This window comes from Diadema antillarum, unplaced genomic scaffold, assembly GCF_040938485.1.
Source record: "Diadema antillarum isolate AM-2024a unplaced genomic scaffold, OU_Dant_1.0 scf00000187, whole genome shotgun sequence".
Taxonomy (NCBI): Eukaryota; Metazoa; Echinodermata; class Echinoidea; order Diadematoida; family Diadematidae; genus Diadema; species Diadema antillarum.
The window spans coordinates 672616-689484 of NW_027271076.1; the positions used below are offsets into that span (position 1 = coordinate 672616).

Sequence of the window (16869 nt, forward strand, 5' to 3'; positions counted from 1 at the left end):
GAGGAATATTTTCTTCTGACTTTCGTTGTTTTGGCTGTTGATCAACGTGATTTCTCTTTTATTCTTTCTAATACCTCCTTGGGTGACATCTGCATGTTTTTTGAAGAGCATGATTTTAATAATGTTTTCAGTCCAACATACGAAAGTGAAGCAGAGTAGCAGTTTGTCATATAATATATATAACAGTGCAGAGTTGAACAATGTGCTTGTGGAAAGTTGACATTATTAACAATTGACCCAAACTATTTTTATACGTTGCCGTTATACATGACTATAATTCGCAAAGTTTTTGCAGAATCGAGCTGAAATTGTATAACTGAAATTATATAATTGAAATTATGAACCTATGCGGTTCCACTTTTATATATAGAGTCGTCAAATTTTAAGCAGAGCTTGTATGGAAATTAAAAAAAAAAAGTTACAAAGATCGTGGGTATCTTTTTTTTTCTCTGCCATCAGCTTACGTCGACTCTGACTGTTACCCAAGCTCCTTCCGCGTTGAGTCCATAGGGTTCGGTGAGGTTGGCCTGGCTTTTACCACCTCACAATATCTATGTGATGTTGCTGGTTATCAGGTGAGTTTTGTTGATGTACATTCTAAAGCTAAATACGCATATCCAAATGCCTTAAGTGGTTATGTACTTTAACATAATTTATGTACGTATAAAGTATAATTTTGTAATTGTGTATTATACAAACGCATATCATTTTTGAAAATAGGTAAAATAAGTGAAGTTGTTTAATTAAATTATTTGCTGCACCAGCTACAGATTATCTCTTTGGTTTTTTTTTTTTTTTTTCATACATAAAGGGTCTATCGTTCGTCTAACTTAACTTTCTCTGGAATGAAATTAAATGAGGTTTACGTGAAATGTTAATAACCAAATGTCATTAAAGTTTCTTTATCACCTATCTTTTTATCTATGAATCTATGTATCTATCTATTAATTAATGTATCTATCAAACTAATTACTTATCTGTCTGTCTATGTATCTATCTATCTCTTTATCTACGTGTTTCTATCTATCTATCTCTCTGCTCAGATCCGATATAATAATACCGACGCAGACTACACGTACATCGATCTGGTCGGTGCAGAGACCGATACGGCCTCAGTGATGGGGCTCCAGCCTGGCACCACGTACCACTTCGAGCTCACGACCTGTACGGTCACCTACGGCTGCTACTCTTACCGCACTGCGCTCTCCGTTCTGGCAAGCACTACCGGTAAGGGCTATGTTGTTTCGAGGTGAATGTGTGTCGATAAGAATCAACATTATACAAACAGAAAAACACGCTTAAAAGTGGGTAAGGAAAAACACGTGTTGCCAAGGATTGGTCGGCGTGGAAATTATTGTAATCACGTGTTGATTGTTTGCAATCGTGACATCTGTCAATAGCATGTATTTATCAGCTATTTGTAGGAATCATGGAATTACAATTTGATCTGAGTTTGACATGAAAGTGACTTGACCATTCTTTGAAATACGTTTTAGTACAATAAAGAGATTTCGAGTCCAATGTCAAACGCGAAAAAGATGTGCGCACATACACATACCCCATCTCGCGAAACTGTTCTCAATGCCACGGTAAGACCGTTTTTTTTTTCTTTTTCTTAATCGTTCCACATGATTTGTGAAAACATTCACTCAACCCTTTATCCTTTGGTCCCACCACCCCTCCCCCCCCCCCCCCCCACCCCACCCTTACCCAGCATGCCAGCCTGGCTACACGTACGCCTACGACGGCAGTTGTTACGGGGTCTTTGACGAAACCCTCACGTGGAGTGAGGCGAGACGGGAGTGCGTCGGCGACGGCGGCGAAGAGGAGAACGCCGACCTCGTGAACATTGAGACCATGGCGGAAAACGACTTTTTGCAGCCGCTCCTCAATAGTGGAGCGTACTGGGTTGGTAAGTGAAGTTCACATCATTTGAATCTTTTTCTTGAGCGTCACTCTACAAATTAAAGGCATAATTTACCATTTGCAGATGAAACAAAAACCCAGCAGTAGTGCTTTTAAATAGTTCTGGCCTTCCTCTCCCTCATGCACTTGTACCTGCCTGTTCATCTTCTTTTCCTCCCCTGAGAACAGTTTCTTAATAATCGTTTCGTCACGAGGAAAGGGTTGCCATCTCATCAAAGATGACAGTGTATGTTTATAATGCTTATCCCTGAAGCAGGGACATATCGTGGAGGAGAAAATGCAACAAATTTCTGTGTTTTTTAAAATGATTTATTAAATTTGTTTTGTAACTCTTGGCTTTCCTTAGAAAGTGCTGTTACACCATAATTTCTATGTAACGGTATTTTCGTTTGTACACTGTATACATGAAGAAAAAGTGCAGAAGTATTTGAAATTGAAATTAACAATTGAAGGTTGCATGTCAGTGGTTTTTGGACGCGATTTGAATAATTGCATGTCTATCGAGAGTTAGATGTCATAATCATTAAATCTTTAGTGCAGAATGGCATGAACGTAATTTGCTTGCCATCGAGAGAGCAAAACTTGGAGCAGATGACTACAGATGATCGTTTTATCTGGTCGTAACTGCCAATCCTAAATGCATTTCTGCATGATTACAGTCATGATGTTACCCGTTGATGATAATAATGCCATAGAGAGACAACATAATTCTGCAAGAAAAAAAAGGAGGTAAGCGTAGGATAACCTTATAAAATAAAAAGTGACTGCATGGTAATTTCGTATTTGAAATGCGAAATGTGAACCGAGGTATAGCTAATGTTTTTAGGCTTATCACATTTACCTTGGCACAATGATTTTTTTTAATTAATGCTTGACGCAATACGGAGTTAAGAGTTATGATGCTGATTTTGTTTTATTTCTGAATCAGTATATCATATCGAGTGTGTCTTTTATTTAGTTTTTGTCTTTCTTTTCTTTTTCCTACCTTCCTCTCATTCTTTCTTCGTTTCTTTCTTTCTTTCTCTCTTCTTTTTTTTAACATTCGTACTGCCTTCTTAACACCCGCTGCGAAGTTCCTCCAACCTCATCTTCAAAGTTCAAAGTTCAAAGTTCAAATTTATTTCTATCACAGGGATGTACGATGTCGAGGAGGAGGGCGAGTTCCGATGGACCGGCCAGTGTGTGCTGCCGCCGTTCAGGAACTGGAACGAGACTAACCACCCCAAGAACGACGACCTAGACTGTGTTACCATGGATCCCACTGGGTCCTGGTCTGATGCCGACTGCTCAATGCCGGTGTCGGGGTACATCTGCGAACAAAGGGATAGAGGTTCGTGCGCCTTTCTGTCAAATAAGGCAGCCAGCATTGGTAGCCTTGTCGTGAAACTCCACTCCACTTTTGCTTACAGTTTCAGGGATGCTGTATACAGTGATGTTTTAAAGAAATTCGAAATATTAATTTTCATGTGCTGAATTTTTTTCAGAGCTTTGTGTTGGACCTGTACAATTAAAAGAATCTCCTTGTTTAACCTTGTAGGACAATCATTATTGCATTACATTGACGATAATTGTTTGTTGTTGATTTTTTTGTCCAAACATACTGGCAATGAAATAAAGAGGATGTTATGCATTTCTATGTACCGATACGAATGACACAAGTCTTACTCTGAGGTACGTTTGACGCCCATCAACTAGTAAATCCTGTGAGTTGTTCAAAAAATATACGGCAATTTTTATCTCTAAAATGATTTATCATAGCAACACGTGTATTCTTTCTATACAATTTGACAAATTTTATGTATGATCACGATGACTTAGAAATGTTTCCCATTCAATTGTTTATTTAGATTTTTTTAAAAAAAGATAACGGATGACCGCGCATTAATCAGGAGAAGCCTTTACGGAACAGTATTTTAGATATTGTATCATGAATCATTAGAACCCTGAAACCAGAAGAGACTTATTTCCTGTACTTTACAATTTTCGAAATTAGACCCACTGGTTCCTGCACCGACCGACCTGCTACCGGGTTCCTTCAGCGGCTCCCCCACCGACTCGAGCGTACTTCTGACCTGGGTACCAGTCGACGCTTCCTGCGATATTCTGGAATATCATATCAACGTGTCTGATTGGAGCGGGCTAGTACAAGATGTGACCGTTTCAGGGGGTGCGTCGTCCGATCAGTTGATCACTGGTCTTGACCTCGGAACCACTTACGTTTTCACCCTCGAACCCGTGACTTTTACCTTTGGCACCACCTTGGGAGCCGTGCTGACATCAGCCAAGACTACCGGTATGTAAACCAAAGAGTATGGAAGCTACGCTAAGAGGGCTTACTCCCGCGATTTCGCGTAGTACGCTCATGGGCGAAATACGGACGCCATTGCGCCATTAAAAGTAACAGACAGATAGAGGGCGTATATTTACGTGATCATAATCAGTGCCGTATCACTGGGCCCTCGTATTTCTGTCTCCCATTCATCCCCCCCCCCTTTTTTTTTTTTAGGGGGCATACAGGGGAAGAGATGTACTTAGGATCTCGTTTTGTCATACAGAAGTATCATTCCTGTCTAATCCCGAAATGCATTTGAAGAAATGTCATTTATTTTCCAATCTGCAGTCCCACAAAGTTTGAGCTCAGTAGCACAAACTATGTTTCGGGAGGGAGAGAGAAATAGATAGACGGCGTTTGTCATCTCAAACACAAACTTTGAGGCACTACAGATTGAAAGTAATGACATTACTTCAAATTTGTTTTAATGCATCGACAGAAAATATACTTCTTGTGATATTTTGAGGTCTGAAACACAATTCTACCGCTGTGTGCCTCCTTAAAATGAAGAAAATGAAAGGAAGGTACAGTTCGCTCCATAGGCTCACGTGTTAAGAAGCTCGCGGTATTATTACTAAAATGGCCGCCGTTGGGCTCCATGGGGGCACCATGGCGTACTATACCCGTTTGCGTGCGAAATCGCGAGAGTACGCCCTCTTAGCGTTAGCTTCTATACCCTTCGATGTAAACTACTATAGTTCAGCTTACTCTACTCTGCTTTTCACACGCGCACAAGATATGATCCAGGATCTGATTATATGTGTGTACCAAGGTTTTAAGGCCTGCACATGATATCATGGTATGGTCTACCCAACAATAATGATGAAGTTCGATATCAGTATCTCTTATCTTTGTTATTGAACTATTGATTTATGTATGATGTAGAGTCTAAAAGGGATTTGTAAGCGTGTATGTTTGTGCGTGTATGTGTTAATTTCCATCACCATAAGCGATAGTGTGTCTGCTAATAGAATCTTGGAAATCCGAGAGTCATTGTAGAAAAAAGACTCTTCTTTGTTACTCCTTTGTTACTCCTTGAGACCATAAGATGATCATTGATATTTCTGTTCAGCATGGCCTTGTGCACTCCAGTGCTATGGCTGTATACATTTTGTATTCCTGTTTGATGTACCATTGTCAAAGAACTTTTATTCCTAAAGAAACATAAAATGTTGTTAATGAATCGACTTGAAATGAGCTGAGATAATGTAGTGTATCTGTTTACAATTTTACAGTGTGTATCCTCAAATCATGATCATGATTTCTGCTGTCCCAAGCAATTATGCCGCGTGGGTTATGCCTAGTAAGTGGCTGGCAGGGAGTCTAAATCTGCTCCTGCGAATAATCACATATTTAAAACTATCTTCAGGTTGCCCTGACTTGTACGAGGGTGGACCCGACGGAGTCTGCTACAGGATGGGCCTAGTTCCTGTCACTCAGGAAGAAGCCGTGCAAGCCTGTGCAGAGAATCCTGGCTCCCACCTGGCGGCTATCAACACCCTAGAAGAGTTCAATTACTTCCAGCAAAGGATGACTGAACCTGCGTGGATAGGTGAATAAACCTTTAGATGTTGAAATCTATTGTCTATCCTTGCAGACCCATTCAGTGATCAACGTTTGTGCGTGTGTGCTGATCGCTAAAGTGTATACAAGGTTGTGTTTGTGACATGCGTTTGCGTGTAATGCGCACATCAACTGTAGCTCCATTATTACGAGTCTGTTTACGTCAATCCCTACACTGTTTTTTTTTTTTTTGTCCTCATACATTTTTTTTCTTAATTTGTCTGTTTTTGTTACATGATGTAGACTCAATTGTCATTCCTGCTGTGAATATTATGATTAGATATCATAAATCTATCTAAAAAAAAAAATACTGGTACTGTGCTAGTGTTCCGTTCGCATTTTTTTTTCAAAAATGAGTAGATGTCCTTGTTTTCCCATCCTCCTTCCCCTGATATTGTGTGTACTCATAGCTGTCCCTCAATCTATTCCTCACGCACGTTATTTATGTCTTCTTTTTTTCCTCCAACATCCCACAATTCTCCCTTAAAGTGAACATTCAGAGAAAAATACCACTTGGCACAATTTTATATGCTTTGTTTACGCCAGAACATTGGAAAGGACAAAAATGTACAGGATGTAATACTTTTGCTTATTCCACAACTTTTATTCTTTCCACTATGTAATGTGACATTTTTCGAGGAAGTCAACAATAAAGTGCTAACCATGGAGCTACAAAAATAATAGCTCCATTATCCATAGTTACACTCTGGTGGAAGCATCGTTTCAAATGCACACGTGTGAACGCGTCCATTTGCAGGATACTCGGATATTGAAGAGGAAGGAACTTTCGTGTGGGCCGATTGTTGGCCATCATCGGGCAACTCGTGGGATACCCCCCAAAACAACAACGACAGCAATGACTGTGTTGTCATCGATGGAAGTGAAACTGTGGCCAAAGATTGCTCAGAAGAACATCTTTTCATCTGCGAAGCCGTAGAAGGTAATAATTCCCATGAGGTGTGTATGTGTAATTAATTTTGCTGTGATTGTGGGATGGGATCATTCTGCCAAAAGACTTATAAGTATTCTAAACAGGAAACGTAGACCATTAAGATCAAGAACGCTGTGTTCGGGTGCTCCAAAGCGAAGCCAACCAGACCAAACCGTCCCTAAACGCACCATGCCAGAGTGGGAGGGTTGGTGCGTTCTACCGCGGCTCTGTTGTATCTCATGAGCTACTTTTGGACATGAGATATTTTTTGGACTTAGTTGCACGTTTTGTAGTAACAGGGTCATGCACCTGGCGCACATATACAGGTGTCCCAAACAAAAGAAATCAACTTTTTGCATTGTGACGTAGTGTGTGTTACGCGCATTATTCCCATGCCAACTTTTGGCAGTCTACGTTATATGATACGCTTTTGGAGCACATCGGGAAGTTGTTCACTTTGGCACGGTATGGTTCGGTACCATATACTTTGGGAGCGCTCGAATGCTCTTCTGGGGCTGGTGTTAGTAGGCCTACTGTACCGTACGCTTTGGAAGAGCACTCGAACGCACCCACTGGCACACTAAGTTTACCCCATCCAGGACACCATATTGGTCAATAAACAGCTGTAGAGTCGTCAGCAGCAAGAGACGCTGCTTGGGAGGGCCCATGTAAAGTACATCAAATTGTGCATTTTCACCGATTTTGTATGGGGTCCTTATGTCACTCGGTAAACATTGTAAATTTAATTCAAACGATTTTGTTTTTGTTTTTTTAGTTTGTACTGTATCGTGGAACCTGTGTGCAAAGGTTCCCGATAATATTTCACTCAATTTTCGTCTGTGAACCGTCGAAATACAGGGAATCAAATGCATTTCTTTCTTTCTCTGTTATTATTTCTGTCTCTCTTTTTTCTTTCGCTCTCTCTTTCTTTACCCTTCTATTTTATTTTTATCAGAATATGACCTACTATAATATAACACAGTGCAGCTAATGAAAATTTGATGCAGATCTTAATCTCTTAGAAGTGCGCTCTCTCTCTCTCTCTCCCTCTCTCCCTCCCCCTCCTGCTTTATCCTTCTCCTTTCTTTTTACGAGAAAGTGAGCCATAGCACTAAAGAGCTAACATAAACTTGAGTGACTTCTTTGATTGTTAGAAGTAGCGTTTCTTATCCCAATGTATCTTGTTTAAAAAAGTGTCTTTTTCTACTTTTTTACCATTTCCAGAATTTGACCCCATCCCTACCAATTTCACCGCCACGCCCATCAGCTCCGAAGAGGTTCTTCTGTCGTGGAATGCCCCCGAGGACGTTTGCTGGGTGACGGGTTACATCATCCGTTACAACGATGACGGTACACGCTCAGAAGTGCAGGCGAGTGTTTGTCTTTTTTACACCTTCTTATTCAGTATGGTATCATCTTGAATGCTGTCGTAATGATAACAAAAAACAAAAAAGGTGAAGTTACCATCTATGAATCCAATGAGAAATTCTAATGAAACGCGACCACATTTTGAAATACAAAACAATGTAGTTACGTTTAACCTCGAGGATAAGCTTACTTCCTGAATAAGCTCTACGGGAAGCCAAGTGTCGCACGGGCGATTTCGTTACGAAATCGGTCGACGAAACAAATATTTCGTTTGAACACAACTTTACAAGCATTGAAATTATGTGTCTGCATTATTCATATCTGCATTCATACCTGCACGCACATGTGGTTTTACTTATCCTTTTTTTTCGGTGTATTCGACGTGTGTGTTTTCTTTATAATGAATTCATGACAGCACCAAAGCATTTTAAATGGATTTCGAAATATTGAACGCATTCGTATTTTGTTCAATAACCATCATCATCTTTTTTCGTTTCTTCTTCTGCTCCTTCTATTTTTTTCATCCTCGTTTTTCGTCATTCTATTGTTTCTTGTTTGATTCTTCTATTTCATTTCCTTCTGCTCCTCTTCCTTCACTTTTCTACTTTCCTTTTTTTTTCTTTTGCACCTGTATTGTATTCATTCCTTCCACTTCTCCTTACAGGTGGAAGGGGGAGAAGAAACTTCCGTGCGCGTTATGAACCTGGAACCCTCCACGCAGTACTTCTTCACTATCGCTCCCGTAGTCCCGTACCAGGACTACCCGCAATCATTTCCAATCAGCGCAACCACACTGGAGGGACCACGTAGGTTAAATCTTTGAGTGTTTCCACCATCCTCACTTGATTGTGTTATCCCACGTTTGTCTTAACCCAACCATAGGTAACCAGTCCTTCGTATGTTTCGATATTTTTTTGGATAGAGTCTTTACAATTGTGTTTGCTTGGCTGTTTTTCTATCAAGATACATGGTGCCGATGAATAGTGAATTACGTTCTATCAATGTCATAACACCAAACTCTGCAACTGATTGACAATTGTCAATCAGTTGCAATGAAAACATCTCGACGGAAGAACTTCATGAATTTGATATTTTCTCCTATAATTTTTTCAAGATGATACTACAATTATCTGGCCAAAAGTGCATCCTTCAACTGTTTTGTTTAGCCTTATCAATCTATGGTAGCTCAAAGCATGAATTTAGGTCAAGAAGTAACTGGAATCTTTTACATGCTTGCCTGTTCTTGTTTTTTTTTTTCTTTTACAAATGCAACTCTACGCAAATACACTCTTTCCTCGATCACATTGCGTAGCGCAACGTGAAAACTGAATTGCCGCTTGATTAGTCTGTGCAACGCTTTAATAAATGCCAGTGCATTATGCTTTGGTGATGACAACTTTGACATTGGTTTAGAATAATCAGTTTAACGCCCTAGTGCCAAATAAAGTCGCTGTAGCACAGATCTGAACTTACGGTACGATGCAATATAATTCATAGATACAATGTAGGGGCATTTATTTTATGGTGAATTTTTATCTTATCAACAGTGTCACTAAAATGAGTTTTAAATAAACAAACTAATTTTCAATTTATATATATCATATGGTAAGCTCATATATCACTGAATATGAGAACTTAGACTATGCTCACATTTCTCCCTGAAACAGCCTGTCCAACCGGCTACGTACAGGGCTTTGAAGGCTTCTGCTACAAGTTTGCCACCGAAATAAAGAGCTGGACCGACGCGCGCGCCGACTGCCGCGCGGAAACGAACTCAGACCTGGTCGAGATCCAGAGTGCCGAGAAGAACGAGTACATCACGAACATGACGGCGTCTGCGCCTCACTGGATCGGTGCGTTTGACTCTTGACAAAACAAAAATGCTGCACTGTCTTATAATACGTTACCCTACAAAGCTGCCTATACATGATCTTTAATACATGAACAAAAAAGTGAAGTAAATGTAAATTAAAAACAAGCAAAAAAGGACAAAATTTGTTTGTACCTCCTTCAGTCTACTTTTCATATTTTCAATCAGACCTTGTCACATTTTACATTATCTAAGCTCTGAGGAAAGAAAAAAAATGAGGAGTCCACGCAAAGCAGAGCTTGTACTTGAACAACTCATACAATCAGCTCAAATAACGTACAAAAGAAAAAGACATAAAGTCATTTTCAAGAAGACATCCACAAAAGGACAGACAGAACAAAAAGAATAAACAAAATATGTAATTCAGTAATGGAAATAAATGAAATCAAATCAAATGAAATAAATGCTGTAGACGTATTCTGTTGTCTGCAGTCAACGAACGAGTTGACGGGAAAGTTTTAAGACATGACAAGTATAACGTGTCATTTCTGTTTGTGGACCAGGACTGTACGATGCCGCGAATGAGGGTGACTGGCGATGGGGCTCAGACTGCATGACGCCGACCTTTGTCTCCTGGGCCTCCGGAGAGCCGGGGAATGGTCTAATCCCGCAGGAGGACTGCGCCGCCATCAACGGTATCTCGGGCGAGTGGTCCGACCTCAGCTGCGACATGATTCTCAGCTACGTCTGCGAAATCAGGCCAAGAGGTAGAGTACGGCATTAATCTGAATGCATTTCGTTTCATATTATTCCTTCTACTGAAATAAAACAAAAGTACAATCATTTGAAATAATAATATAAAATAATTATGATATGCACACAATGCTTCATAATCACGCCACTGAAGTAAGCTAAATACTGAATGATGTTGATTTCGCTTTGAAAGAATAGAAAATGAACCCAAAAACAAAGCACGAGAAAATGCTCAGAGACAGGAATAAAGGAGGAAGGAGGAGGAAGAAATAAAAGCAATTTTAGACACAGCTGTAATATTTTCTCTTTCTTCTTCCCGGCGATCTTTCACTGTTTTCTTTTCTAGTTTCGTTTATTGTTTCCCCTCACTTTCTCACTCTCTTTTTGTCTATCTATCGATCTATTCTTTTTATCATCTATCTATATGTAATTATATCTTTCTATTTTCTTACAAATCATACTTATCTATCAATCTACATGTGTCTGTTTATCCATCCATCTATCTATTTGTCGATCCATCTATCCATCCGTCTATCTATCTACCTATCTTTTCTCAGTTTACCCATCTAGATCTTTACTTTTGATTCTCTCTTCTTGTACATGCGTGCAGACCAGCAGCCTAACGCTGTTTCACCGTCCGGCTTCAGCACCGACTCCCGGTCGCCGTCCACGGTCACCGTGAGCTGGACTCCCAACTCTCGCCAGTGCGACATCCTGTCCTACACCGTGGGCTGGCTCGGCCAGGACGGCGTGCGAGGGGTGCAGGCGGTTCCCGGCGGCGAAAGCGACATCTACCTCATCACGGATCTCATGCCCGACACTATGTACTCGGTATTCATCGACACGATCACCTTTAGTTTCGGCAGTCTTGGTAATTCGGCTGGATCAGAGGTCAGAACCGTGGCAGGTAAGAAGATAACCCAATAAACAATACAACAGAAAAAGAGCATAACAACAATCATTTGTCACTTAAGGAATGGTACAGTTTTGATTGCATGAGACAGGGGATTCAGAGTTAAACTTTTTTGGGGACGTGATTAGAAGCCATTTATGAAATATCAAAATATCTGCAATTCTAAGAGGAAGTTTATTGGATGATAATCGGTTTTGAAAAGGCCGAGATATCAAAATGCAAGCTAAAAGTGGTCTTAACAGCTGCGTAATGAAAGGTGGTTCCCTCCTTTTACCGGGACCTTCTTTCTGTCGGATATCTCAGCCATTTCAAAACCAATTTTCATCATAATGGATTTCGAATTCCTCTTAGAATTGTATGCTCTTTATTTTTTTTTCATAAGAGGTTTCTCTTTATCTCAGAAAAAAAGTTGGAAATTTGAAACCAAACCTTTAGCATCCCTTTAATGCTAGAGTGATATCACAGCAATGGTGAGTCTGTGGAAGTAGATTATAGGGTTTTAGTTAAAAGCTCAGCAAAATCAGGTCTCTCTCCAGCCCTCGAAGTTTGAACTATTTAAAACTTTGCATGATTACCCGAACATCGCTGACTACAGTTGAGCCCGCAGTTGTTGAGTCTCTGCGAAATGGCATCATAATTATGACCCGACCTGTCTCTCTCCATTTCATTCTTTCTTATTAATTTTCATCTTTCTCCCCTCCTCATCTATCATCTCCTATTTCTTCTTTCTCCGCAGCCTGCGCTGACGGCTTCGAGCTCGGCAACAACAGTCGCTGCTACTCTTTCCGCAACGACCTCACCGTGGACTTCAACGGCGCCCGTCAGATCTGCCAACGGAATCCCGGCGCAGATCTGGCCGTCATCGAGACTGCAGAGGAGCACGAGTTCATCACCAGCCGCGCTGGCCCGGGAGACTGGTGGGTCGGTGAGTATTCAATTTTCCCCGCCACCCCCCCCCCCCCCCCCCCCCCTCCAAAAAAAAAAATGGAGATTAAGTCTTTCAGGCAGCACTCTTTCATGCAATATATCGTACTATCATCCACACAATTGTTAATGGTATCTATATTTTAAAGTGCGCTCCTGTGTCATAATTATGTACATATTACGCATATTTTTCATCCCCGTTTTTTGCGCCCATCTCTCTCTGTAGGTCCAGGCCAACTTGTCTGAACTTAGTCGCAGCTTGCAATTTTTTTTTTTATCTATCCATATTTTCTTTATCTATTTTTTTTGCTTTGTTTGGTAAACAAACTTTAACAGCTTAAATCTGACTACAGCCATGACAGCTGTTGAAGATTTTCTATTCTTTACCTCGGAGGCTGTCCTAATAAGTGATTAGGAAAATGAAAACATTTAATGAAAAAAAAAGAGTATCTAAACACGAACAATTTGCTAATGATTTCTCGTTCGACTTTTCAAAAGTCTGGGTGCTGTAGGCTACTTTCTGAAGATCCTCACGCATCACAAACACTCAAACATTTATCCTCCAAGACCTCTGCATTATGGTAGGCGTATCAATGTTGTATGGCCCATTCTACAAAACGACGATTTTGGAACCATGTCCATTCGGGATTCGAACCCATGATCTGCCATTCCTTGTTCCCAATAGGGCTGTACGACAAGGCTGAAGAAGGGGAGTTCCGCTGGGTGGATTGCACGGACATGAACCTATGGCAGACGTCCAACTGGGCCGCTGGACAGCCGGACGACGAAGACGGAAGCCAGGACTGCGGGATGATGGTGTCCACTGGACAGTGGCTGGACTGGCCCTGTGAACGTCCAAACATGTTCATCTGCGAGCTTGACCCATTGGGTAAAACAAGAGAGCCTACCTACTTCAAGCATTATATTCAATATTTAATCTCGTGTGGCAGAGGATTAAATCACCGTGTAGGGTTATTTTTTTGGAACAGTGGGTTGGGTCTCATGGCTCTAGATCAAGGGAGTCAATGGGTTCAATGTCTTCACATGGGGTACATCTGTAGACAAGAAAAGTGTCACCTATGATGCCTCATTTAACTTCAGTGTGATCAAAAAATGACAAGAAACTAATAAATGAATGAATGATCTAGGGCAATTAAAGAATAGGAAAAATAGCGTAATTATACGTAAACACTTTATTGCCTGAAAGCTAATTACATAGAAGTGCAGTGGTAACACTAGAATGTAACACTGGATGAGTGAGATTTACTTAAAAAATGAAGGTAAAGATGACGACAACGACGACGACGACGACGATGATGATGATGTGGTGGTGACGGTGATGATGATGGTAATGATAATTATGATTTGCATTTTTTCTACAGTTAATTTTTATGAAAGCAAATTGATGAAGAGTGTCATGATTTCGTCAATTGGCATGGATTAAATCAGATGCGTAATTACATCATTTGACATTAAACAAAAAAATGAAATTGTCTTTTCCTCGCCGTGACTAAATTGTTGATCATAAGGCGTGTGCTGATAGTGGATACCACTTACCCCATTATTTAAATAAAAATCTCTTTATAACAGCCAATCCCGGAGACCCCACCCCGACCGACTTCGCAGCCACGACCCTTTCCATTGTCAGCATACGACTGACATGGATGCCGTCCGACTACAACTGCGATGTGATTGGCTACAGCATCCGCGTCACTCAGGGACTGGACTCAACCACCGTCCTCGTGGAAGGGGGCGACTCCGACGCGTACACGTTCAACAATCTCATGCGCGACACTGAGTACAGGTTCCGAATCGCCATTGTGACTGATCTTGGAACGGGGCTCTACAGCGACGCCATCACAGCCAGGACAGACAACGAGACTGGTACACGCACAGATTCACAAATTTCTACAAACTGTACAACAGTCATCACATTGGGTTATTGATCGAGTTCTATCGGAAAACAAGAGAAAAAGACGAGTAACTTTTGCATAAGAACCAGCTTCTACGTCGTTGACTTGCAAATGAAGTGTTCCACCCTACTGCCATTTCATCAACGACAGTGATGATAATAACGTGAAGTTGACAGGTTGCGCTCAAAAAAAAAAAAAAAAGTGTAGTTAGGCATGTTAGGAGAGACAAGTTATGTTGCAAAATCGAAATAGATACATCCAAACATTTAAGTAATAAGTGCACTATCCTAATTTTTGATGCCTCAGACGAGAGAAGCATACGATATGAACTTTGCAGGGGAGGGCATTTCCGATTTCATATCATTTTTCCATGTTCCAGACCTCATCTTTTAACATTCTGCCCTGCTTTCTATTTTATTTGTTTTCTTTCTTTTTGATATTACAGACGTGTGCCCAGATGGTTACGAGCGGGGCTACCTGAACCGCTGCTATCGCTTCGTTCAGGACGTGCTCACATGGCAGCAGGCCCGACTCGAGTGCAGCAAGGATCCCGGTGGAGAACTGGTGCTCATTAACAACCAGGTCGAGCAGGACTACATCAAGAACAGGACTGTGGAGGGCGACTGGTGGATTGGTATGTCCATTGTTGCGTTACAATGAGATGATGCACTGGACTCACAAACTGAAGTTCGTGGGTTCGAGTCCCTTGACGGATTTCCCTTACCCCCCCCCCCCCCTTCCCAGTTTTGCTCTAGGGCCCCGTTGCATAAAACTATGGTAACTTTCCAAGTAATGATAAATCCGCAATGAATTGTAACTACCATCATAGCAACACTTCCACTTGAAGGTGACCGACAAAAGAAATGACAAATGTTTCAATTCCATTTCAAATCTGACATCCGAAAAGACAGATTGATTAATCACCTACTACCTTTGGCTACCTATAGGGCTCCACGACCAGTCCACTGAGGGGACCTTCCGCTGGACCGACTGCAGCCAGATGACCCCCTGGCAGACCTCCAACTGGGCACCGGACGAGCCGGACGTCGGGGCCACTGACCAGAACTGCGTCCAGATGATCAGCAGCGGTCAGTGGATGGACTGGCCCTGTGCACGCCCGAACCAGTTCATCTGCGAAATCTTCGCGAAGGGTAAGCACGTAATCTTTGCTATCCTCCAAAATGGGCCTCTTAAAATATTCATTTTTCCTTTTCATTTTTAGTATTCCTGGCACTGCCTGGGTTGAAAAAAAAAATCCCGCCGATTTAAAACTTTTCAGTATCTATAAAAACGCATTGCAGATAGTCTTTGTCGAATTTCAGCCGCCTATTAGCAAGTAACAATCTGAAATACTGATTACATCCTGAACAATATAGCGTGTTAAATCTCTCCTGACAATTTCACTAATTGGGGGAAAATGTCATTCACTGCTCTGATTGTCATCCCCGCACCGGACTCGTAGTCACGGTTATGTGTATTCATTGCGTCGTGATTCTGATCAATAGAACATTTCCCCTACTAATTCTTCATTCTCGGGTTTTTTATTACCTCTTTTCTCATCATTTATCACTCTTGATTTGACCTTTCTTCCAATCTGCAAACGTCTGTTATCATTATTTTTTTTTGTAGAATTGCGAAGATTTTTATCAGAGCGTTCTCACCGGTTGATTTTTCTGTTTGATGGTTGTTGTTTTTTTTTTTTGTATGTTGCAGTCTATGTCCACAAATGTTGAGGATATATAAAACAACCAGCCAACGTCCCAAGGCATGAAATACTGACTTCCGTTTTCTTTTTTTCATTTTTTGGCTACACAGTTGTGCCCTTTCGAAACCATGATGTAAAAGACGAATCCATCTCGTTTTAACGGATTACAAATAGACGCATTTAAAACATGAGTAAATCAATTACAGAGTGATACACTCCAGATACCGTTAATTCTTTTTGTCGAGAATTGAGGTGCGTTATGTTATTTTTTTTTATTCGTAAATGTGTGCTAATGTGGATGTGAATGTTTATTGTTTTGTGTTCTCAGACTTCTTCCCCATCGAGGTGTTTCCCGCCAATTTCAGCGCAGAGCCAGTCTCCGACAACAGCATCCTCCTCAGTTGGGCGCCCTCACAGTTCAACTGTGACGTGTACGCCTACCAGATCCGCTACTCGGACCTTGCCGAGCTCAATTCCGAGGGGGAGCGAATCGTTTCGGGCGGGAACGCCGACTCCACCGTCATCGACAACCTGCGGGCCAGCACTCCATACCGTTTCGAGATCCGTCCCCTCGTGATCGTCGACAGGGAATACGACTACGGGCCGCCCGTCGACGCCAGTACACTGGAATACCCAGGTGACGTTAGGATATTATTTTGCGTTCTAAAAAAAAAATCCTTATTGAAAGCAAGAGAATATTAATCAGAGGGGTGAAAGTTAAGGTGTGAATT

The 16869-nt window shown here is 41.2% G+C and overlaps 1 protein-coding gene across 1 annotated transcript in view; it reads left to right on the plus strand.

Annotated features, from left to right (window-relative positions):
- Positions 1-16869, plus strand: part of LOC139723359 (uncharacterized) — a 73134-nt gene that overhangs the window by 16687 nt on the left and 39578 nt on the right. Inside the window, exons 14-31 of the mRNA XM_071634617.1 lie at positions 460-575; positions 1044-1227; positions 1715-1912; positions 3059-3256; positions 3920-4219; positions 5628-5810; positions 6579-6761; positions 7977-8122; positions 8785-8926; positions 9788-9973; positions 10494-10702; positions 11299-11590; positions 12333-12521; positions 13206-13409; positions 14111-14404; positions 14879-15067; positions 15381-15584; positions 16467-16775. Coding sequence (XP_071490718.1) covers positions 460-575; positions 1044-1227; positions 1715-1912; positions 3059-3256; positions 3920-4219; positions 5628-5810; positions 6579-6761; positions 7977-8122; positions 8785-8926; positions 9788-9973; positions 10494-10702; positions 11299-11590; positions 12333-12521; positions 13206-13409; positions 14111-14404; positions 14879-15067; positions 15381-15584; positions 16467-16775 — 3726 coding nt within the window. The remainder of the gene's footprint in view (positions 1-459; positions 576-1043; positions 1228-1714; positions 1913-3058; positions 3257-3919; positions 4220-5627; positions 5811-6578; positions 6762-7976; positions 8123-8784; positions 8927-9787; positions 9974-10493; positions 10703-11298; positions 11591-12332; positions 12522-13205; positions 13410-14110; positions 14405-14878; positions 15068-15380; positions 15585-16466; positions 16776-16869) is intronic.